General features: G+C 41.9%; 1 protein-coding gene, 1 long non-coding RNA gene and 1 pseudogene across 4 annotated transcripts in view; 2 read left to right on the top strand and 1 right to left on the bottom strand.

Annotated features, from left to right (window-relative positions):
• LOC134365739 (ral guanine nucleotide dissociation stimulator-like 1) overlaps positions 1–22,451 on the top strand; it is a 106,931-nt gene extending 84,480 nt beyond the window's left edge. For all 3 annotated transcript variants that reach the window (XM_063081996.1, XM_063081997.1, XM_063081998.1), the window contains 6 exons: positions 2,582–2,761; positions 5,719–5,843; positions 11,030–11,133; positions 14,663–14,747; positions 19,993–20,082; positions 22,368–22,451. In XM_063081996.1, coding sequence (XP_062938066.1) covers positions 2,582–2,761; positions 5,719–5,843; positions 11,030–11,133; positions 14,663–14,669 — 416 coding nt within the window. In that variant the 3' untranslated portion in view covers positions 14,670–14,747; positions 19,993–20,082; positions 22,368–22,451. The remainder of the gene's footprint in view (positions 1–2,581; positions 2,762–5,718; positions 5,844–11,029; positions 11,134–14,662; positions 14,748–19,992; positions 20,083–22,367) is intronic.
• On the bottom strand, positions 13,843–22,026 carry LOC134365743 (uncharacterized). Its single transcript, XR_010022164.1, has 3 exons — positions 21,980–22,026; positions 15,325–15,370; positions 13,843–14,855 (listed from the first exon to the last, which is right to left on the bottom strand). It is a non-coding gene; the product is annotated as an uncharacterized LOC134365743 (long non-coding RNA).
• On the top strand, positions 17,346–17,514 carry LOC134366283 (U2 spliceosomal RNA; annotated as a pseudogene).
• Positions 22,452–22,682: the final 231 nt, after the last annotated feature.

Below are 22,682 nucleotides of genomic sequence, written 5' to 3' on the forward strand. Positions count from 1 at the left end.
TAGATTAATTCATTCCTATTTTGAGAAGTGCAAAACTTTTTACAGAAGTCCTGGAAGAGTCAACCTGCTAGGGGCTGGCTGGGTAGCTCAGTTGTTAGAGCACAGTATTATAACACCAAAGTCAAGGGTTCCGGTCCCATACTGATCAGCTGCTTAAAAAAAAAAAAAAAAGAGTCAAAGAGTCAACCTGCCGTATGCAAATGTCAGGCTTTCCTGTGTTCTAGGCTGTCACGCCACCTGTGTGCACCACTGATCTGGGCTCAAGGTTTGTCAGGAAGGAAGGGAACGTATTCACAGAAAAAAAAAATATTTTTTACAAAAATGAAATATTTAATTACCACTTCATCATTTTCTTCTTTAATTCATGATATTTGGTTTTGTAAAAGAAAGAAGAAACGATGATTGCTTATGCGTGTCCATTGATTTCATTTTTACTTACGTTTTCAATTAACCCCAGAATCCAGATTAATTACTTCTAGCTTTCTGGAAGGGAATGAAATTTTTGTTTATGATTTTATGTAATCTGGACTAAAGATTTGGAGAGTATTGAGTTATTTCTATGATTTTAATGGTTTTGGGTCATCTACTTTACTTTTATTTATTTATTTACTTATTTTTAGAGACGACCGGTAAGGGGATCTTAACCCTTGACTTGGTGTTGTCAGCACCGCGCTCTCCCAAGTGAGCCACGGGCCGGCCCTGTGTCATCTACTTTAGGTGTAGATAATTGAATATTACAGTTCCAAATGCCTTAATGTCTACATTAGTGAAACAGTGATGTACACAGTAGTGAAAACCGTTATTAACACATTTATTTTCCTTCTGTTTGTACTTCAATTCCAAAAGTTCAGCATTAAATTGGCTTTAGTTGTATTTATGCCTCGATCACAGTTCTGCTCCTTGGTATGAGACCGAGACGGGAAAGTTAGACACACCTGTGAAAGCCTAGCCTAAGTCTCAAAGAGGGATAAGAACTTTTAGTTTAGTTATAGTTTTTAAATTAAATAAACAATTTGTTTGACGTATAATTAGATAATGTTTTTTTTTTTTTTTTTTGTCTTTTTCGTGACCGGCACTCAACCAGTGAGTGCACCGGCCATTCGGCCATTCCTATATAGGATCCGAACCCGCGGCGGGAGCGTCGCCGCGCTCCCAGCGCCGCACTCTCCCGAGTGCGCCACGGGATCGGCCCTTAGATAATGATAATTTTAAAATTTGCTAAAAGATTTTTCTAGCTGAAAGACTTTTGGTCAGTTATGTCTTTAGCTACGACGAGGTGTTGTATTTCTGTCAATAGAACATGCACGGGTTAATTGATGGTCCCTGTCATCTTTTCCTGCCATCATCAGCGAATGTGCCTGGGCTGTGGGGGAGGGTGGTTGCTGATGAGGCAGCTATTCTTCTCCACAGGACACAGCCCAGCATGTGCCTGGTTCAGGAGTGTCCGTAGAGTCTTCTTTGAATATGAAGCATAGAATAATAATCGCACACCAAATATTTTATCCTCCTTACCTTTCAGCTGGTTGTCTCTTCCCTTGAGTGAGGCACTGCCCCTAACCTAAAGACAACACGCTTGTGTTATCAGTAACATGTCTAGAGGGAGCAGTACACACACAATGACTCTTGTCTCTTTCACCCTGGGACCCGGGCCCTTGTTTCACCCAAAGTGAACTCTGCAGGTGACCTGTAGAGACATCAGAGGAAATCACCTTCTCGGTGGTCTTCCTTATCAAGATTTTTCCTTTATTTTTCAGAGATGTAACTTTTCTACCCTACTATTTCTGTCTCTTCAAACATTCTCCTCATTGTAATTTGAGAAACAAAAGGATTTTTTTTTTATGTTCAATGTTCTTTTCTCTTTATTTTTTATTTGCTTTCTTGAAACTTAACTGATTATACATATTTGTGGGGGACAGAGTTGACTATCAGTATTTGTGTATAATACGTGATGGCCAAATCAGGATAATTAGCTTATTCATCGTTACAATACAAAAACAAAAGGATAATTTTAAGGGATTATTTTGGTACTCATGTTGAAACCCTGGAGATCTTTGTAAAATTAAATTTATGCATTTATCTTTTCCAAACCCAGGCACTTCCTTTCATCAGATGGATTTCCAGCCTAATGGCAGGCAGTTATTTCCTAAACTATTAGTATGGTAGATCTTGTGGTCTCTGATTTGAGCAAATCCAGAACTGGAAACCACATATCCCACTGTGTACAGATTGCTTTGAAGTTATTTCAGGATTCACGAAAGCTTCTTCTACAGGTCTTTTTCTGCCCTGTATGGGTTTTTCCAAAGGTTAGGTTTCTTCTTTTGTTTTTGTTTTTGTTTTTTTTTCAACCTTATCAGTCTCCCCCCACCACTCAATCACCACTTAATAAGTGTGGTCAGCTTGTTTTAAGGTGCTTAAAATTCATTGATGTTTCCAGGAACTTTTGGATAAATTGACCACCTGTTGGCCACCTGCTCAAGTTTTCCCAGGGTCTACCCGGGACAGGCTTCTGTGCCCAGGGCTTGTGTTGAGTCCCCACAGCCAGTTGGGTGCAGTGATTATCCATTTCTCATTCTCAGTGCAGTCGCTTCAATCCTGAGGGCCTGGCTTGACCAATGCGCAGAGGACTTCCGAGAACCCCCTCACTTCCCGTGCTTACAGAAGCTGCTGGATTATCTCAAACGGATGATGCCAGGCTCTGACCCAGAGCGAAGAGCACAAGACCTTCTTGAGCAGTTTCAGAAGCAAGAAGTGGAAACTGACAGTGAGTACTGCGTTTGCTCACAGAGAAAAGCTAGATTCTGATTTCCAGCCTCCACGTTGGAGGAAAGCTCTCCCTATGCCGGTTGACTAGGAAAGCTTGGTGCCCTCAGAAGACAAGCTGCTGGAGGATTGACATGGGCGTAAAATTCTCAAGGTTATTGAAGTGCTAATTACAGAGCCTTACAGCTTTAGAGCAAAGAGGGTGTTTTTCAAGACCACCTAGTTTGCTCCCTATTTTATAGATGAGAAAAACAGTGGAAACTGTGGCTGAGAGAAGTTAAGTAATTTCCTAGGGTTTCTCCTGTTACCAAGAAGAAGAGGGTCTCCTGGATGAGATTTTTATATTCCACCATCAACATGTACCGTGCTGAACTTGCTTTTCACTGTTTGCCTGATAACTCCTCCTTCTATCAAATGCAAACAAGCACCCCCATCCAGCAGACAAGAAATTAAATCTGATTCTGCTCCTGCCCTCCCCAGAGCTCAGAAAAGGTGTTTCTCCTTCAGGGTAGAGAGCATCGCTGTAATGTGTCCCCTGCCAGAGCAGATTACCATCATTTAGCATCTCTAATGGCCTCAGCAAAGGAAGTTTCTGTGGCTGTTTTTTTCCTATTTGAGGAATTGACCCCCCCATTTTCAAGGACAAAGGAGGTCATGGGGTGCTTATAACTATCAGGCTTTGAAGAAAGTCAGAAAGAGGTTAGGACAAGCTTCCAGCATGACGTTTTATCTTCTCCCTGGGGTGCTGGTGACGGTTGCCATGGTGGCTGACCCACTTGGAGCTTGTGACAGGCATTGCCCTGAAGTGATGGCTGATTTCCTCAGTGAGGGAAAGGAAGCGATTCCTTGGCACTGATCAGGGAAGCTGCATCAGCTCCAAAGAGAATGACCTCAAATTCCTAACAGTACCTGCTGCATTTTTTATATTTGGGGGAGCGGAGAGGGGGAAATGCAGTTGCATCATTACAAGCAGACTGCCAGATACTGTGTATCTCAGATGACTTCATCTGCCGGGAATGTTTGAATACCAGGGGCACACCTCCAGCTGCGGGCCTCAGCTCCCTTCGGGGCCTGCACGCCTGGCTTTGCGCTGGAGTGGAAAACGCTGTGTTGGAGCCCAGCTCTCCCCATTGGGGCTGCCCCTGGCTCTGTGCCTAATTGGGGAACCGGTGAGACCAGTCGCTCGTTGTTTTCCAACCCAGGGACTGGAAGGCAGAGCTCATTTGGCAGGCCGAGGCAGGGGAGAAGGAGATTGCCTTGGTTCCCATGTGTTTATTTTACCCAGTCTTAACGCCGGCAAAAGCAACAGGCTCTCCTGTATGTTTCAAAAGTAAAATCGTGCTTGACGTTTTTACTTACTTCTGGAAGAGAACGAAAAGCAGAAACCGTGAAGGCATGAACTAGGCCCCAGAGAGAAAGGACCGTGTACTCTTCATGCACAGCAACATTCTAGACATACGAACATATGCGGCTGCCATGAGTGTTTGTTGAATGAATGAATGAGATCATGCCTTAGCACAGACCTTTCTTGGCTGAAGTGGGTCAGCCTCTGCATTGCAAGGTGGTTGATACATATCTATACAGTAGCTGGCAAGAGGGATCAGAGGCCCATTCTGAACCATTAGACCCCCAATTTCTCATTCCTTCACCGAATGAGAGAGTACCTGAGTTGTGTGGAGGGAAAGTGATGAAATCAGACTGTTTAACATCCCCCATATCATGGAGTGTTTTAGCTTCCTTTAGCTGGCACATGTTTGTGTCCCAGACTTCGGGGCCAGGCAGTTATCCCCTCCTACCTCTTCCAGTCCCCATTTGCATGAGGACCTTCAACTCCGGGGTAATGGGGCAATCTTTAAGTTACATACCTGCCACCAGAGTAGACAGGTACCCACATGCTGCCCTGGTAGGGGAAGTGTTGTAGGGCCCACACTTAGCATTCCCTTTCCCCTACAAAACTAAGAAGAAGCTACCCTCACTTGCTTGATCCGAGATGCCTAAAGGTCATTCATTCTACAAAGAAGGAGAGAAAAGCTTTAAAATATAAATGTTCTTCTGGGGGAGTAGTAATTGATTTAAGTTTCTGCTGAGATATGACTGAATGCAACTAGATCTTTTTTTTTTTGGAAGGGCGATGAGGTGAGAAACAGCCCAGGAATTGGGGGAAACCTCCAGGGAAGGGAGGCTGAGGATTCAAGTCAAACTTCATCCCATTCTAGTTTTTTCCAGATGGAGACTGGAGGTCCTGTTTTAGGTGCTCGGCCCTTCAGCTTTTTATTTGGAGTCCTGGGTAGTGATTTTTTTTCTTACTTCTTCAGTCTGTGCCCTATGTAATTTGCTAATTGACGGGCTTGTCTATAATAAGGCTCTGATGAATCTAGTTTAAGGCTGTATTCTGCTGCTTCATGCATACTTAACTTTAGGTGGAAGCTGAAAGGGACTCTGAACAGTTAGAGAATTCTGAGGACTTTGTCAGTATTTCTGATACCACAATGGCCCATTCTACCCCCAAAGCCTGGCCTGCCTTCATGCCCAGTCCTTCTAGGCTTCTGGTTAGAAGTGGCCCAGAAATTAAGAATTACATGGTCGGGGTTTAGGAATGACTTGGATTAGTCCTGGAGCTGATCAGAGAGTTTGAGGGTGCCTGCAATGAGGGTGACCCCAAATGTGGGCCCCACTTTGCTTCTCCAGATTTTGCCTAACCTAGCTCTGTCCTTGGCATGGGAACCCGTGGTTTGTCAAAGTGACAACATGAGGCCCCCGAAGGTAGTAAAGAATCTAAGAACAAGCAGAGTTGGGGAAGACCTCCATTTTGCTCAGATTTATGGTCTGCAGTTATTTCCCTATGGGTTTTCTGAAGGACTAGCCCTCTTCTTCCTAAAGAGGTCCCATTTGACTCTGTGAACAAGGTCTTATACATGGGCACCGAATTACTGATTTTTTTTTTCCGGATGTGAACAGGTGGGCTTCCCAACACCATCTCCTTCAGCCTGGAAGAGGAGGAGGAGCTGGAGGGCAGAGGGTCAGCAGAATTCGCGTGCTTCTCGGAGGACCTCGTGGCCGAGCGGCTGACCTGCATGGACGCGGTACGTCTTCTCTTTGTGTCTCAGATGTGCTTCCACTGAAACATGGGGGAGTGACAGTATCGGTGGCCTGGAGAGCGCGGTGGGGCAATATGATTTAAGTCTTTTTGAATCCTTGAGAGAGGCTGTGCCTATAAATGCAGAGTTAAGATGTGACTTGAATCAATCACCTGAATAATTCAGGCCTAAGCTCTTCTTGCAAATCTGGAAGAAGGTGCTTTTTACTTGGAGCTCAAAACACAGAGGGAAGTAAGAATTCTAATCCTAGTGAAACAAAATCTACCCTGTTCCACGGGTGTTTCTCTCCCTTCAGACTCATAAATATTTCAAGATCTGAACTGTTTATTTGGAGGATTGTACAAGGGTCAAAGTATAAGTTCGGATAAAATGAATTCGCCGAATCCACACGTGACCCTATCTGGCAGCCCATTTCCACGTGTGCTTCCTGTACTTTTGAAGTTTGAATATTTTTGTTGGCTGTACATATTTGATTGTCAGTGACATTTCTTAGCTCAGTGTTAGCTTAGTAAGTACCAGTTTCTTTCTTTCTTTTTTTTTTTTAAAGGAGACTTTTAGGAATTATCACAACGGGTTTTAGCTCTTCTGCACTTAACGAGTTTTGAGAAAGCAGGAGAGTTTCCATCTAATGAGGATGCAAGTGAGGTATCAGAAGTAAATCAGATAGTCTGTATGAAGTAAATCCTGGTGTTTTTCTTTTATACAAATCCCTACACAAATTATACTGAATCGTTGTACAAATGAGAATCTGATTTGTCAAAAAAAACATTTGTCTTTTGGTCCCACGATGATAGCATAAGAGAAAGATGGAAAACTTTTTTGGTTATTATTTTTAGGAAAAGACCTGGAAATCAGGATCTAAATCCCTCTTTCTTCCTTCTACCGTGTGATATGGAATAGTTTTTTCTATTGAATGTTTTTTACTTTCTTCATTTTAAAGAATGTGGAACAGTGACATTGATGGGGGGGGCATGTGCTGTCCGTCTGTGAGTCACTTTCAGGCAGTCGGTGAGCATCTAGTTGCATTATAGGTAGTTCATGATCATGAGTGCCCACAACGCACCTTGGGTATGATATTGACGTTAAAATAACCTTCACCACATTTATCTACCCTGGCTTTTCTTGCAAGACAGAAAATTAAAAATGTCTTTAGTCATTTAAATTTTCTTTTGGCCATTGTGTTCTAGTTGGTCGGTTGAGCTGATTTAAAAAGATCACGTGGGCTTTTCTGATGCATTAATGTATTAATTATTTACTTTTTTCTATTGAAATGGACACCATGAGGCAAATCAAGTTGAAAAGGATTATTTGTCTTCACAAAATACCAACGTACAGATGCCCCAGATGACGTGCTTTGCCGTATAAAGTCAATTCCTCTTTTGTTCTGGCAACTGTTCAAGAAAGTAGTGCCTCACCACTGCCTGGGCTGCATTTGGTCTCGAAGGGATAAGAAGGAAAACAAACATTTGGCTCCTACGATCCGTGCTACCATCTCTCAGTTTCATACCCTCACCAAATGTGTTGTCAGCACCATCCGGGGGTGGGCAAAGAACTCAAAACTCGGCAGAGAGCCAGAATCATCGAGAAGTGGATTAACATTGCTCATGTAATTGTCTTTTCAAAATTATCCTTTGTGTTTAGTAGATATTAGAGCCTACTCCCATTACTTTGTTTAAATGGTTTAGCCGTTTGGTTGGAAAGGCTGTCAAAAGACTCTATGTTGAGGGCCCATTTGGTGGTGGTGGTGGTTTTTGTTGTTCTAAAGTAAGGAAAAAAGTTGCCTTTCTTAACTTGGGAGCTTATTGATTTTCCCTGTTAAAAAAAAAAAAAAAATGTTCCCCCGCTAGCTTCTTTCTGCTCGTGGGCCCCCACACTGCTGCTTTTCCAGGGAGAGACATTCTGTCCACTTTTTCCTTTGTGTTCCCCATGGGCTGTCAGTCTCTGCCTCACTTTCAGTGAATATAACCAAGGGTCTGCATGTCAAACAGACTGCTTTTCAACCCAAAATGATTACCCATGCCCCCTTCCAGTACCTGGATGCATTACATCATCTGTAGATTTGAAGAGGTGGTACCGTCTGAGAATCCTGAGTCTCTTCTCTAAAGAACTGAAACACTTAGGCAGATCTCACATCCATCTGAGGCCTTTCTGGGGGCCTCAGGCCTGAAGTTGGAGGGAGGAATGTGTTCCTAGGCCTGAATTACATTCTGCTGTTTAGTGGCTAGTCTCTCGGTTCAGTTTTTTACATGCTATATGACTTTCATTTATCAGCATCTTATGTCATGACTGAGGAAATGTCAAAAGTATTCAGTCAATGGTTACCATGTATTTTGTGAGCTCCTGATGTGTGTAAGCTACAATTTTATGTACTTTATGGACATAGCAGGATAGAACACTCTCCGCCTGGGCAGTAGAGGAGTAGGGCTGTGTGAGATGAGTACTGTGGAAGTGGATGAGGGAGAAATTACTGATTGGGGTGATCAAGGATGGCTTCATGGATGAGGTGACATTTGAATTTAGCTTTGAATAATAGTTAGGATTTTGGGTATTTGAAGATTCGAGAAGGCGTTTTTTGTCTAGGCAGAAGAAATGACCTCAGCAAAACAATGATTTTGCAAAAGAATTACTATGTAAATATGCTATTAGGTTTTGTTCTGGGCTACATGGGTCAACCCTCAACCAAAACACATTTTGCTTTATATCCCACTAGATGTGTTTTTCATGAATCCCTTATCTGTAGGTCATAATGCCTAAGCCTTTCTTTTGGTGGCTGGCCTGTTACAGGGATTGAACCCCATGGAGTTTGGTGTCATCAGCACCACACTCCAACCCACTGAATAACTGGCCAGCCCATCCCTAAGCCTTTCATATTCTCTTTTATTGTCTTTGATTAAAGAGCAAGGACATAACTGTGCCTTGTTTTCCTTGTTTTGAGTCTTTAGGTAGTCTGTCACTACAGGGTTTTTAGTATGTGGAAAAAAAACGAACAAGAAACAAGAGTATAAGTTGCGTTCATAACTTACGTTTCTCCTATTCTAAATTGAGCCTATTTCTCAACAAGTAAAAGTTACAAAAGAAGTTCTGATATAGTGTTATATAGCATGGAATTTCTCCATCTTCGAACAAGAAAGCATTTCTGCCATAAATGCCACAGCATTTACAATCTTTTACACGTCTCAAAAGCAAGTGGTCTGTCTAGCTCCAATCCATTCAACTGCTTAGAAAGTCTATAGCAAGAATATCTCATCTGTGTGTATGACATAGTGTGGCTCAAACAGATGACTTTTGGTACAAATTATAAATTAGGCATTTATGTGGTAATAAGAAATACAACTTGAATAATTTGAAGTATATTCCAAATCCCATAGCATATGTGAAAAAGCCAAGTGTCCTTACTCTTGGTGGTATAATTTCCTAATATTGAGTAGGTTGTGTCTCTGGAAATGGTGTAGGGTAACTTAATAAAATAACAGAACTCCCAGGTGGTTTCCTGCCAAGATTTATTTTACTTTTCCTACATTCATCACAGTCAATTTCTGTTGATAGGATGTTTGAAAAATGGTCATTTTATATGCAGAGAAATTGTCTGACTTAATATTACTGTGTTTTCTTGGACTGGTCCTAATGCTACATTTTTACTTTTGCATCACATATCCTGGAAGATACCTTCTTTTCTAGAAATGGGACCAGATGCCTTTTGCACTCCTTTCAAGCCCCCGTTTAAACCTCTTTCTGAATAATGTGTTCCATGTGTTTATTACAAATTGCGTGAGATATCTGTGCCTGAGTTCCTTTATCTATTGCAAGTTTCCTGATTTTCAGAATATAGCTTTTGGATTCTGAACCTTTGCTGAACCATGCTCTCATAGGCTTGGTTTCCAGACTGCAATTCAGAGCCTTTTTAAAAAATTCTTTCTTTCTTTCTGTTTAAATAAGGGGAGGACATTGAGGCATTTGAAAAGGGTGGGCATGTCTTCTATAAAGTACTTCAGCATTTACTTTAAATAAAATGTTTGAAGGTTTGTTTGGCATAGTTTTCAGTAGCCAGATTTTGGCATGCTAAATTGGCGAATGCTGTTTTCCCTTCGTATTCAGGATTAGCATTACTTCATGAAATGATCCTTGAAGCGACTTGCATTTACGCCCAACCACTCTGGGACCTCTTGCCCCAGATGTTCTGCACAAAGCCAAACACATGCTCATTTGGTATATTAGTTGAAACCCTGGATGTATTACACCCCCATGTGCCCGTATAAGAAGCATTCCTATGACATAAGGCATAGTCCACTCTCCCCGTGTTGCCACCCTCTCCATGCCAGCCAAGAATGAGGCCTCTCCCTGGCTGTTTTCTGCCACTGCTATGCATTCAGCAGGACTTAGACTCCAAAGTCACTCACTGACTGCTGATGCTACAGGCTCCTTTTGGTAGCTTGTGTTTAAGCAGGGAGCTTTCTTCTTACCCAGAAAATGACATCCAGAATGTTTCCTGTTCTCTTTCTATTCTGTTTTCAAACACTCCCCAAATGAATTTTATTTTAAAATCCCCAATTATTTTGGAAGCATTGAAGTACGAAGGTGTTTCTGAATGTTTATTTTTGCAGGAAGCGCCAATTTGAAATGAATGTGTATAAAAATATTCCCCGTTGGCTAAATGCATAAAAGCCAAAGTTCAACTTGTGGTGAATTTTTATTGCCAAGTTATATACACCTCTCTGGACAAGGGTTGGTCATGAAGTGTTTGATAACATCTGACCTTAACGTGGCTGCTGCCCAGTTTGCTTTGTGGGTCTAAAGGATACAGCGAACTGTCATGTGTATTTTTAGGGTATCTGTGTGCTTTCAGCAGAAGAAAGTTGCATTCTCTAGCATAGCTCTGTGGACTCACCTCCATTAGTGTTTTTACTAGGAAAGCTGGAAACTGTAAAACTGTAACAACAACACGAAAAATATGTTAAAGGGAGAGAAACAAGCATACAGTGCCAAAATCTATAAAGTGTTTCAGTGACTGGGGTGGGAGGAAGGAGCCACTTTTTGATGTTCGGTATTTATACAGCTGCCTATTTAGTGGCAAGAATTCATAGCAGCTGTGATACCTCTGCAGCAGGACACCACCAAGTCACTGTAATATTGATATTTAAATGCCTTTTATGTTTTAATCACTCCCCATACAGGAATGGAGAATCCTGAAGAATTTTTCCTCCTTGAGGGCCATCGTTTCAGCACTGCAGTCTAATTCCACCTATCGGTTAAAAAAGGCTTGGGCTGCCGTCCCGAAGTAAGTTCCCAAGTGTCTGCTCTCCTTTTCTTTGGCTGGGGTGGTTGGTTGCTGCATCAGTGCTGTGGGTCCTCACCTTCAGAGCTCATATTATATAACTAGAGAAACATATTTGAAATCCTCTGTGTTTTCCAGGCGGGATGCATTTTACTCATGATCATTAACGAGTTTTGAGGCAGGGCTGCTGCAGAAATCAAACTCCTCAAAGTGGGACAAAGCCAAGATCATTGGCTTTTGGCATAATTTGAAGGATGTGCTTATTATTTGGATTTGAGGGATAAGGCTGTGGCGTGATGAAGTTATAGCAATTTGCCTTTACTTCCGGTTGTTTTTCAGCCTCTTTCCAAAGCCCTGAGCTATTCCAGGATGCAAGGGATAATGTGTGCAGATAGGACATTTGTTGTTGCTGTGCAACAGGAAACTATTTAATCCTTTTCTGCCTCAGCATATTAAAAGTTGTCTTAGTGATGTTAAAAAACCTTTTAAGTGTTCCTTCCTTGGTACTGGACTGAAATTACTAACTGGCCACATTCTGTGCTGCTTTTCTCCATATTTCTTCATATGATCTTTAGAACAACTAACAATTTAATTTCCTTATTAGTTCACTATTACTATCTCCTCATTTTTCAGAACCTCAGTTGCAAGAGGGGTCTTCAGAAAGTTCATGGGAAGATTACAATTATCTTGTAATTCATTTTTTTGCTCGAACTTTCTGAAGTATCCCCATAGATTGGAGAACTTTTTGCAAAGGAAGAAAGGGTGAGGGAGGGGGCAGTTCTGGTCCCATATCAGTACAGATTTAGAGGTTGGCGGTTGCGTTGTGGGCACCAGCTAGGCCAGCTCCCTTCGACAAGTTTGAACTAGTCCAGAGGTCAGGCTATATCAGGGAAGAATGTGTAAGCTCTGTATAGTTTATATTGTATGCATTGTAGTTAGCTTTAGTCAGGAGGGAGGCCAGCTGGCTCCCTAGCCATGGCTTCGCTGGTGGAATTGGTGGGTTTGTCCTCAGAGTAGGTCTGCAGAATCAGTTTCATCAGTTCACTCACAGCTGATTAAGCCGTAAGGGACTGACACTATTCGAACTTGTAGGAGACTCATATTGGTAAACCAGCATTTCATAAATTTGTGCTGAAAAATGAGTGCCAAAGTACTCAAACTTATTGATGACTATTATTCAGGGAATAGTCTACTTGGGAAAGTCAAATTATCTATTAAGTAATTCTTTAAGGGGTAAAAAAAAAAAAATTAAAGTGATGACCTTAATACCTCATGTTACAGAGCTGTAGAAGCCACAGGCCATGTGGACTCCAGAGCTCGTGCTTTGTTTATAACAGCGTTATCTATCAGTAGAAGCACTGGCAGATAGGCTTTTCAAAGTCCAGTGCAATTTTTGATTACCACTCCTGTCTTGGTTCTTTCTACTCTTTATTATTTTGAACGGTGAAGGTGACTCTGTGTTTGTGAAAGAGAGATCAGTTGATTGATTTTTCTCTGCACATGCATCTTATGAAAGAAATGGGCCGTATAAAATCATTGGTGAAATATGATGGTAAATCAGAAACATACAGTGTCCTCATCATCCACACCCCCACATCACCTCTCCTTCCCCTCATCACAGTGCCCCACCCAACTGTGGTATCAAAAACAGAGGGATGGTCAGGTTTTAAAATGCAGCCTTGCCCTATTGCCACCTTGTCTGATTGCACTGAAAGGTAATCCTGTCTGTCTTTGGTGGTTGATACATAGAACACTATGGAAAGTCAACTAGCCAGCCTAAGATTTCTTCCACAGCCAGTCTGAGGCTAAAACACAAGTAAAAACATAGGTGGTCTTGTATCTTAGTCTCTTTTGTTGTCATATGAGAATTAAATCATTTAACTTAAGTTATTTTAAATTATTAAAATGCCAGCTGGCTTTTTCTTTTTTTTTTTTTTCTTTTTTTTGTCTTTTTCGTGACCGGCACTCAGCCAGTGAGTGCACCGGCCATTCCCACATAGGATCCGAACCCATGGCGGGAGCGTCGCCGCGCTCCCAGCGTCGCACTCTCCCGAGTGCGCCACGGGGTCGGCCCTGGCTTTTAAAAACTATTAGTGCTAGGCATCTTTAATTAACAATAATTGATTGTATGTTCTCAGATGGCTAGAAGAGAGGAGCTCAAATGCTCTCATTACAAAGAATTGATAAATTTTTCCCATGATAAGTATGCTCATTACCATGATTTGATCATCACACATTATTTACATGTATTGAAATATCACTCTGTATCCCATAAATATGTGCAATCAATACATGTCAATTAAAAATAAACTTAAAAAAATAAACAGAAAACCCTCAAATCTGCATTCTGTGTAATGTGGGTGTCTAGTTTGTTTCTTGGTTGGCTGGTGGGTGTATGTTTTAGCAGGGACACTACAGAAGTGTCACTTCCTTAGAAAAGACATTTCTACATCAGCTTTACGTACTCTCCATTGCCAAATTCAGGGGACAAAGTTAAGATATTTTATTTGAGTATCGCTTCCCCTATAATCCCTTACATTTCTAGCTTTCAGTAGACAGAAAGGATGCCTATTTATTCTTCTTTATTTAGGGCCACGTGTCATTAAGTTCTTAATTATTATCTCCAAGATATAAATAGCTTTAATAGTTTTCTTTATTATAAGAGTAATATTACACTCATTGTAAAGCAAACAGGTTTTTAATAATGGCTTTTTCATGGTAAAGGAAATGTTGCATATACTCATCCAGTGATACTGCCCCTATTAGTTCTTTGCCTTGAGAATCATGCACTCAGTAGCCCCGGAGGGGTACATAGAGAAGAGTACTGGATGGGGCAAGGGCAGAGCAGGTGCCTTATGTATGTGATCCCACTTACTTTCACAGCAATCCCATGAGGGGTGCTAGTATTTACATTGTACAGATAAGAAAATTGAAGCAACTTGCCCAGGATCACTCAGGACATGAATGACAGAGTTGGGATTCGAACCCACCTGATCTGGCTGCAGAGCCTGTCATGGCTCCACCATTTTGCTCTGAGCATAAGAACACTAGCCCATGATCCAGAAAATTGGGGTTCTATACCTGCAACTCTTAGCAGTTCCTAGTGGAAACTTGAGCAAATCCCTGGCCCTGGCATCTTCATCTCTAAAATTAAGGGCCTGGCCAAGATGACCTCTCAGGTTCCACTGGGCTCTGTGTGTGTTGCTAAGATAGATTAAAAAAACAAAAAAAAGTACTGAAGAGAACATGTCCCAGTTGAATGACTTGATGCTCTGAGTAATCCTTTTTAATGATTATAACATGCATGGTTAGAAAATATCCCTCTCTTCTCACAAGGACCCATGTCCATCTTAAAAACATAAAAGCCATCCTGCATAGAAAAGTCATTGGCTTCATCTGTGCTCATATTGCCCACCAGTCCTGGGATCAGCACAATCCCTCCATAGCCATGGGTACTGAAGACAGCTAGGCCGAAGGTGTCAGGTTTTTACTAATTCTTCATTGTTAATATTTTCTTAATCTCTCTTTCTAGGGACTGAATGCTGATGTTGGAAGAACTTTCAGATATTTTCTCAGACCATAATAACCATTTGACCAGCCGGGAACTACTGATGAAGGTGAGGGTCGTGGTGAGAGCACTGGGCAGCAATGCTGATGGCTCTTGAATCCATTCAAGGGAAGAGTAGCTTGAGGGCTCCTTAAATGCCTTCAGCCCCAGAGAAAGCCTAAGGTGAATAAAAGGAAGAATGTTTGTTATGTAGAATCTAAGAAACTTGTGGCTCAGAAAATTTGAAGTCCAGCTGAGTTCTCTCCTTCTCCCCTCCTTAGCTTCCCTGTTATGCAACCAGATTGTGAAACTTGAGTTTATTTATATGTGTACTTCTTTATCAAACTACTCTGCAAATACTGAGTGCTAGCAGTTAGGTGGATGAGAGGCCCTGGAATATTCCTTCTCAGCAAAACCTCCTAAAACGACAGAGGCCAAGCCAGCAATTCCACATCCTTTATCTGGACTGAATTGCACAATCTGTTAGTCAGCAATATTTATTGAACAGCACATGAGAGCTGACTTTTGAACCACGCTAGGTAAAGTTATAGCTTGGTTCATTTTACTTCTTCAGACATTTGTTGATTGTCTCATATTTGTAAAGTATCGAGCCTGCCTATAGAAATAAGATGATGACTGACACATACCTTGTTTCCAGGAGTTCACCATCTAGTTGATGGCTGGCTATAGACACTAAACAATGAGAATTAGGTGGTCAGAAAAATAAAAATAAGGGGTTGTGAACAATCAGTCTTCAGAAACTAAGACAGGCCACATGCTATACCCACAGCTTTTCTATAAAGTGGATTTTATCATCCTCATTTTGCAGGTAGCCAAGACCTAGAGAGGGAAGTAATATGCCCTAAGGCCTAAACCCAACCTAGTGAGAGTCCAAAACCTATGGGATTTTTTGTTTTTGGCAGCTGGCCAGTCCAGGGATCTGAACCCTTGACCTTGGTGTTATAACACTGTGCTCTAACCAAGTGAGCTACCTGGCCAGCCCTAAAACCTGTGCTTTTATCACGTAGGCATAAAGTTATTTCTTCTGACCCCTTGGGCGTAGGGGGCAGGATGGATCAGGTGTACCTTCACCGAGAAGGTAAATCAGTAAGCCAACAAATATTGATTGAGCCCTTATGTGCTAGGTGATAGAGATATAGCCATCTTAAAGGGATGATCTTAAAGGTATTACACCTGATCTTGAAGGGATTACAGTGTGATGGAGAGAAGCCGAAATCTAGACAATTATAAAATAGTATGATATGTCTTGCCATAGAGGGAAGCCCTGAACTGAGCAATTAGAAGATATGATCCTTGTCTTTAATCTCTACTTCTATAAATTGGAAACAATAATAGTATTGGTCAGTTGACCTCATAGAATTGCTTTGAAGATTGACTATGGCAAAATATTGGAAAGCACTATGCAAATTTCAGTTATTTTTAGTATTTGGTGAGTTATACACATATATAACAGAATTATGCATAACACATGAAAATGAACAGAGGAAAAGCTGCATATTTGAGCTTAGGGAGGATGCTTGGAGTAGGGATGAAGTCACGTGGAGGTAGGGTTACTAAGAAAAGGCATCCACTTGCCTTTTCTTAGATAGTCATTTCTGTGAGGGCATCGGTTACAGTCTTCAGGACTGTTCTCCCAAGTCCTGCTCATCCTTCATGTCTCAGTGTGGACTCCCCTTTCTCAGGTCTGATTAAGTGCTTTCCTATGTGCCCCAGGAGAAGCCTGCCGTTCTTCTGCCTTGGCACCTATCACATGTTCTATGGCTTATAAACCTCTTGCAGGCAGAGACTTTACATGTCTTTTTGGCTTTTGTATTCCTCATGCCTAATGCAGTGCCTGGCATGTAGTCGATATTCAGAAACTATTGTTTGACTGCGTGAATTTGTGTCTTATCATTCGCATGACTTGGACAATGTGCCCACTGTTAGCCCTTCTTGGAGTAGATGATGTAAGTAGGGCAGTTTATGCTGATGTCTAACTTTGGATTTGGACTACCTGGTTAACTGAATACTGAACAATGATTTCTGAGATCATGTTACTCCCTGCTTCACATCCCCCTAGATTTGCAGACTTTAAATGGAAACCCATCTGGCTGGAAGGAGATGGCTTAGTGGTCTCCCTGTCACTAATATGAAGCTAGACTAACTGGAGCCACACATTTGAATCCCAATAGCCCTGAGTCATGCTTCCAAAGTACATAAATCGAATACGGCGCAGCTCCTTGCTTGGTGGCAGTCTTCTGGCTGAAACCTTAGAAGCAAAGCTACATCTAGACATTCAAGATCCCATAAACCTTTCTTAAATGTAGAAGTTTACACCAGTACTCTAAGTTAAAGTTCTTTTATATGGCTCAAATCCCAAAGAAATGAAAAACTTGGCTATGAGTTCATGTGGTCTGTACATTATCATTAATGATAGTGGAATGCTTTGGGCAGTCCACATGTGTATGGCAGGTCTCTTTCCAGTCATTTTTGTTGATCATTCTTTGTTTGAAATGTGTAATTCTGGGTGTTAGTTCTCAGCACAGTTGTGAAAAAATGAAGTCAAGATACTTAGATTCTCAAAAGAAACTCCAGGAAAAACTCCTGACCTTTGTTACTGATATGTTACTCCTGGACTTATACCAATTTATAGCTGGGTAATCGTAGCATCACTTCTTAGCCTTTTGGCTAAGATCAAGTGTAATGACTGTTCTTATCAGATTAATATAGTTGGGTAATCTTAGTTTTAAAGGACCTATGTTCTCTTCTACTTCTGGGCAGATGTAAATAATATCTTATTTCTTCCGTGTTATGGACCAGGTAACATAATAATTAGCAAAAATCTGTGGTTTTCCTTTTAATTATTGGAGAAATATTTTTATTTCTTCTCAGAGATTTTCTTAAACCTGTTATGTCCTTATGATTTCTGAAACTTAGATAATTTTAAGCAGATGAATTATAGAGTTTACAAATTTCAAAACAACAGGAAAGCAGAATGTTACCAAATCTTCTTGGTTTTGTGACTCTTGGTGGGAATTTTCCCTGATTGAATTGATATAAAAAAACTGCTAGAAAGCCCCAGAAATTTGACTCTGGTGGAGACGTATGTTCAGTGAAGCTCCAAAACATGCTTAAGTCAGAATTGGAGGGAGAGAGTGCTGGAACTCTGAAGACCTATTCAAATAAAAATTATCAGTAGCTTCTGAGCTATAATTTAACCAGCATTTACTGAGATGGATCCAGTGCTGAGTAGACAAGAACTAGTAGCAGAGGTCCCTCTAAGGCCCAGGAACAGTATGGATGAGGGCAGCTGAACCCTGGCAAAGATGGAGATAGAGAAAAGATGAGACTCAGGCAGGAAATTTGCACTAGAGAGGGTGAGAGAGAAGGACAGGGAGAGAGACTAGAAGAAAGAGAGAGGGCAGGGGAGATCTATGGAGGGAGAGGGAGAGATTTGGAGTTCATTCAAACACAGGTGATGATTAGTCATGGGACTGGATGGTATTTCGAAAGACGTGAGTGTAGTGAAACACAAAGAAGATGGCTTTGGCAGAAAGAAGGGTCTCTAAGAGGATATGAGCATAAGCAGCAAAGGAGGCAGGAGGAAAGAACGAGAGTGATGCAGCCACAGAAGCCTGTGACACGTTTCAGGAAGGTTCAAGGGATTGGTGTTATGAGACATTGTGGGGTAGGGGATTTGGGGCCGAGAAAGGAGGAAACCGAATCTGTGGATGTAGCAAACCCGTGGATTATCAGCGGACACTTTGTTTGGAAGAACTTGCACTAGACAGTCCTTTTAGTGCTTCAGCCAGAGATGGACTCTCATTCTCATGAAATCATGATGTCGTGAAATCAGCAAATCTTGTAGCTCCCCATGTCAGGTCTCTATCTCTCCTACCAGTGAGGAGGTTGTCCTAAGTGCTCTTTTAAGATCCCTCCCACCTCTGTTATTCTGGGATTATTAGGAGCCTTTTAACTTTTCATAAGTCCTTACTGAGTTTTAAATGTATCTGTAATAATTTGCATACGTTAGTCTTCTGCCTGTGATTGTGAGACTGGAAGGAGACCAGAGGGACCTACACATTGGAAGGACGTGGGCAAGTACTCATTCAGGTCAGACAGAATTGATTTCTCACTCCAAGCAAATTCTCAAGAATTTGGGAGGACTCACCTAGCCCAGGAAATGTTGCATGTTAGGCTACTTTCATTCATCCCTGGGAGAAACTGTAAGTGGGAGACTAGTAAATGGTAATTCTCCTTATTATCATTTGTAATAAGGAGAACCTAAATAAATAATGAGTCACTATGGATCTGTCCCCAGTAGTGTACCTGGGACCCAGGTTAAGGCTGGTGAGTGATAGAATGTGTTGACGCTTTACTGCCATCAGCCAGGCCAAGTCACTGAAAGAGAATCCTCTTGCAATTGTGCAGTAGTGAAAGCTCACATGCTATGGTAATAAAATAAATACAGGGAAAACTGACTAAGGGAAAACTAATACAAAGGTTATTCTCTACTGGATTGTGAAATTTGCCTCCCATTCATGCCGTTCCTCGAAAATGAGAACTTCACAAGACACTGAAAACACTTTATGTTTAGTCAGGAAACTCGTGATTAGTCATTATATAGAAGAGCTGGTGATCATAACAGACAGGAAGAGAGAAGGTGAGCCCTCTGTCCTCAGACACCAGGTAGAAGGGTTGATTGGTCAGTGTTCCAAACCCAAGAGGCAGATTGATTGGAGGGATAAAGAGGGCAAAAAATGTGTGAAGGTCTGGCTTTCATGGATTGGTGATGTACCACAGTACTGGACTTCCTCAGAAAACTTCCGCTACAAAAGTTTCATTTAGCAAAGAAATGCCACAGAAATAGTCCCTTTTGTTCACAAAATGCTGGCACATCCATTTCAGGCCAAGATCAAGAAATCACGACAGGTACAGAGGAAGAGATCTTCATTTCCAGGACATGGGATTACTGAGTGAAATTTGGGATGTGTAAAAATGTCTCTGGTTCTGAGAATTGCTCGCCTTGTATTGATGATTGACTTTATAACCAAATCAGTTGCTCTTCTTACAAAGTTGGGGGAAAAACAGGATAATCCAAGACCACCAGGCTTCATTATAAATAGACCGCTTGCAACAAGCCAGCCAAGCGTTTGCATAACACCGCGCCATAGCCTGCCTGCTGGAGGCCTCTCTGTTTTGTGTGGCATTCAGAGAGTCATGCGGGGTCATGTACCAGACACTAGATGTCCCTCTACTTCTCTCCAGCGTGGCATCCTCCATCACTCTCCTCTTTGTGCGCTTGTGTTTCTTAGGAAGGAACCTTAAAATTTGCAAACCTGGACAGCAGCGTGAAAGAAAACCAGAAACGGACTCAGAGGCGGCTTCAGCTCCACAAGGATATGGTACGTCAGGATCTTGTTCTTTCCTAAGAGCACACAGGAGAGAGGCTCTGTGTGGGTGGCTGGGCTCCTGCCTGGCACGGCACCTTCAGTCTCCAGGACACCCGAGCTTTCAGAAAGGTTCTCCTGTTCTTTACCTCATATGTTTTCAGCAGCCCGGGAAGTCTATAGGAAAGATAGTATTACCCCCATTTGATACAGTAGGAAGTAAACACGGAGTTGCAAATCCTGTTTTCTGGAGGTTTTTTCCTGAAGGTAAGGGAGAGTGTGCAGCAGGTGGACTTCTATCCCTCTGTGGTCTCCTCCACCCACGCCTGCACCTCAGAGCCTAGCCTCCTTGGCTGCACACTGTTGTCAGCTTCTGCACACAGTGGCCAAGGAAAGGAGTATGCTACTCTGGGAGGTCTTGGTCCTTGTACTCAGAGATCTTTTCATTTGTTCCAAACCCTTTAGACATTGCTGAGCTCTCCTACTAAACCCAAAGGCTGAGCAAACCTTTCCAGGTTTTCAGTACTCACAGAAGTTTCATGCTTCTCTCCTGAAGACTGAAAGAGATTTCTAACCTTTAGCTTTATTTTAAATTTCCAACTTTTACCATAGAAAGGGGGAAAAACAGAGAAAGGAGAATAGAGACTGTCAAACTCTAAATATTCTCATCCCTGCAATCACAGGATTTTCTCCTTTTTTGGAAAGCTGGACATAAATTGGAAATGTTTGAATGACAGGACTTCTTCTATAACATAAAGCCTACAAAACATTCAGTGTTTGAAACTTTTTTGGAGGTTCAAAGACAAGTTAAAAATAGCTGTTACAAAAAGAAAAAGATTATTTTTGTTCAGGATGAGTCCTTGCACACATAATGGCAAAGGACAAACTGCAGCTGACAGTTCCTAAAGGACAGAACCTTCCTTGCTGTGACCCTCACGAAGCAGTTCTGGCTGGGGACGTGGGCAGCCTCACGTCAAGCAGCCTGGCCCTCGCTGAAACTTTGTGTCCTTGTCAGAATTTCCATAAGTGCCTCAATGAAATTTAGGATGAGGCGTCCATGGGGGCTCCTTTTTATTTTTTCTTCAGAATGGTTAGTGCCTCGGGGGCCTGGTAGGGACAGAGATGTCGTGAAATGAACATAGTGTATATATGCAGTTGTACTCTGAAGTGCCTCATCCTCCATTTCCAAGGGGCAATTTTTTTAAACTAAACTTTTAATTTTGGAATAATTTCATGTTTACAGAAAAGTTGCAAAGCTAGTGCATAGAATTTCTGTAAACCCTCCCCTAGTTTCACCCATTGTTAACATCTTCTATAACCATGGCATGTCTGTCAATATGAAGTGACTGACACCGCCATAGTACTATGAACTAAAATTCAGACTTTATTGGGATTGTACCAGTTTTCCATTAGTGTGCTCTATCTGTTCCAGGACCCAATCCAGTGTATCACACTGCATGGAGTCTTCCCAGGCTTTTCTGGTTTGTGACAGTTTCTCAGTACTGTCCAGGTATCCTGTAGAATGCCCCACAATCTGGGTTTGTCTGTTGATTAAACTGATATGGGTTTTTGGAAAGAATATTACTGAGTTAACGTAGAGTTAAGTTAGCTCGATTTTCCACTTTAATGCTTTTATTCTTTCGTGTGTGTGTGTGTGTGTGTGTGTGTGTGTGTGTGTGTGTGTGGCCACTTTAAAGTTACTTTTTCCCCTTTTCCTTCCTCTGTTCCTTGAAAGGGAGTCACTAGTCTAGCTATTATTCTTTCGTGTGTGTGTGTGTGTGTGTGTGTGTGTGTGTGGCCACTTTAAAGTTACTTTTTCCCCTTTTCCTTCCTCTGTTCCTTGAAAGGGAGTCACTAGTCTAGCCCCAGGGTCCCTTTTCATCGTGACAGCCCATGCTCTTGTGGTACATACCTCTCCTCCATTGTGCCTTGACCTGCTTTTATTGAAGATGAAGCCATTGCTATCCAGGGCCATTCCAAACCCCTGGGAGTGTCCATGCACTCTGAAACAGAGAAAGCCTTCCCTCTGAACTGAGCCGAAGCCAAACATAAACCCCACTGGGAACATATTTGAACATACATGTATGATCTCCTGGCTCTGAAGCTCGGTTTTTATAACTTTGAAAGTGAGACATTGGTCATGGAGTTCCTATCCTATTTGTGTAGGAATTTTAACCATTTCATTCACAGAGGTTAGCAAATTACACCTTGAACAGGTCCATTTGCTGCAGTGTCAATGTGACCGAAACCTTTAAACTTTTCAATATACTAAAGACAGTTTTGCTCTGATTGCTCTTCAGGGTGTGATGCAGGGTACTGTGCCCTAACTGGGCACCTTCCTGACTGACCTGACCATGCTTGACACTGCTCTTCAGGACTCCATCGAGGTGAGTGCTGCACAGGTGGTGTAATTGGGCCTGCAGCCTTCTCACTGGATACCCAAAAGAGAGATTCGCTTCTACAACTACTAGTATCTATTGAGGGCCCATTATGTACAGTGTTGTGTAGAAGCTGGGAGGAATACAAAGAATCACACCAGAAAATAACACCAGAAGTGACTCTGTATTCAATGGCCGGCATAGTATATTAAAGTAGGCAGCGATTGACAGGAATAG

The sequence above is a fragment of the Cynocephalus volans genome, chromosome 17 (genome assembly GCF_027409185.1).
Source record: "Cynocephalus volans isolate mCynVol1 chromosome 17, mCynVol1.pri, whole genome shotgun sequence".
Classification (NCBI taxonomy): Eukaryota; Metazoa; Chordata; class Mammalia; order Dermoptera; family Cynocephalidae; genus Cynocephalus; species Cynocephalus volans.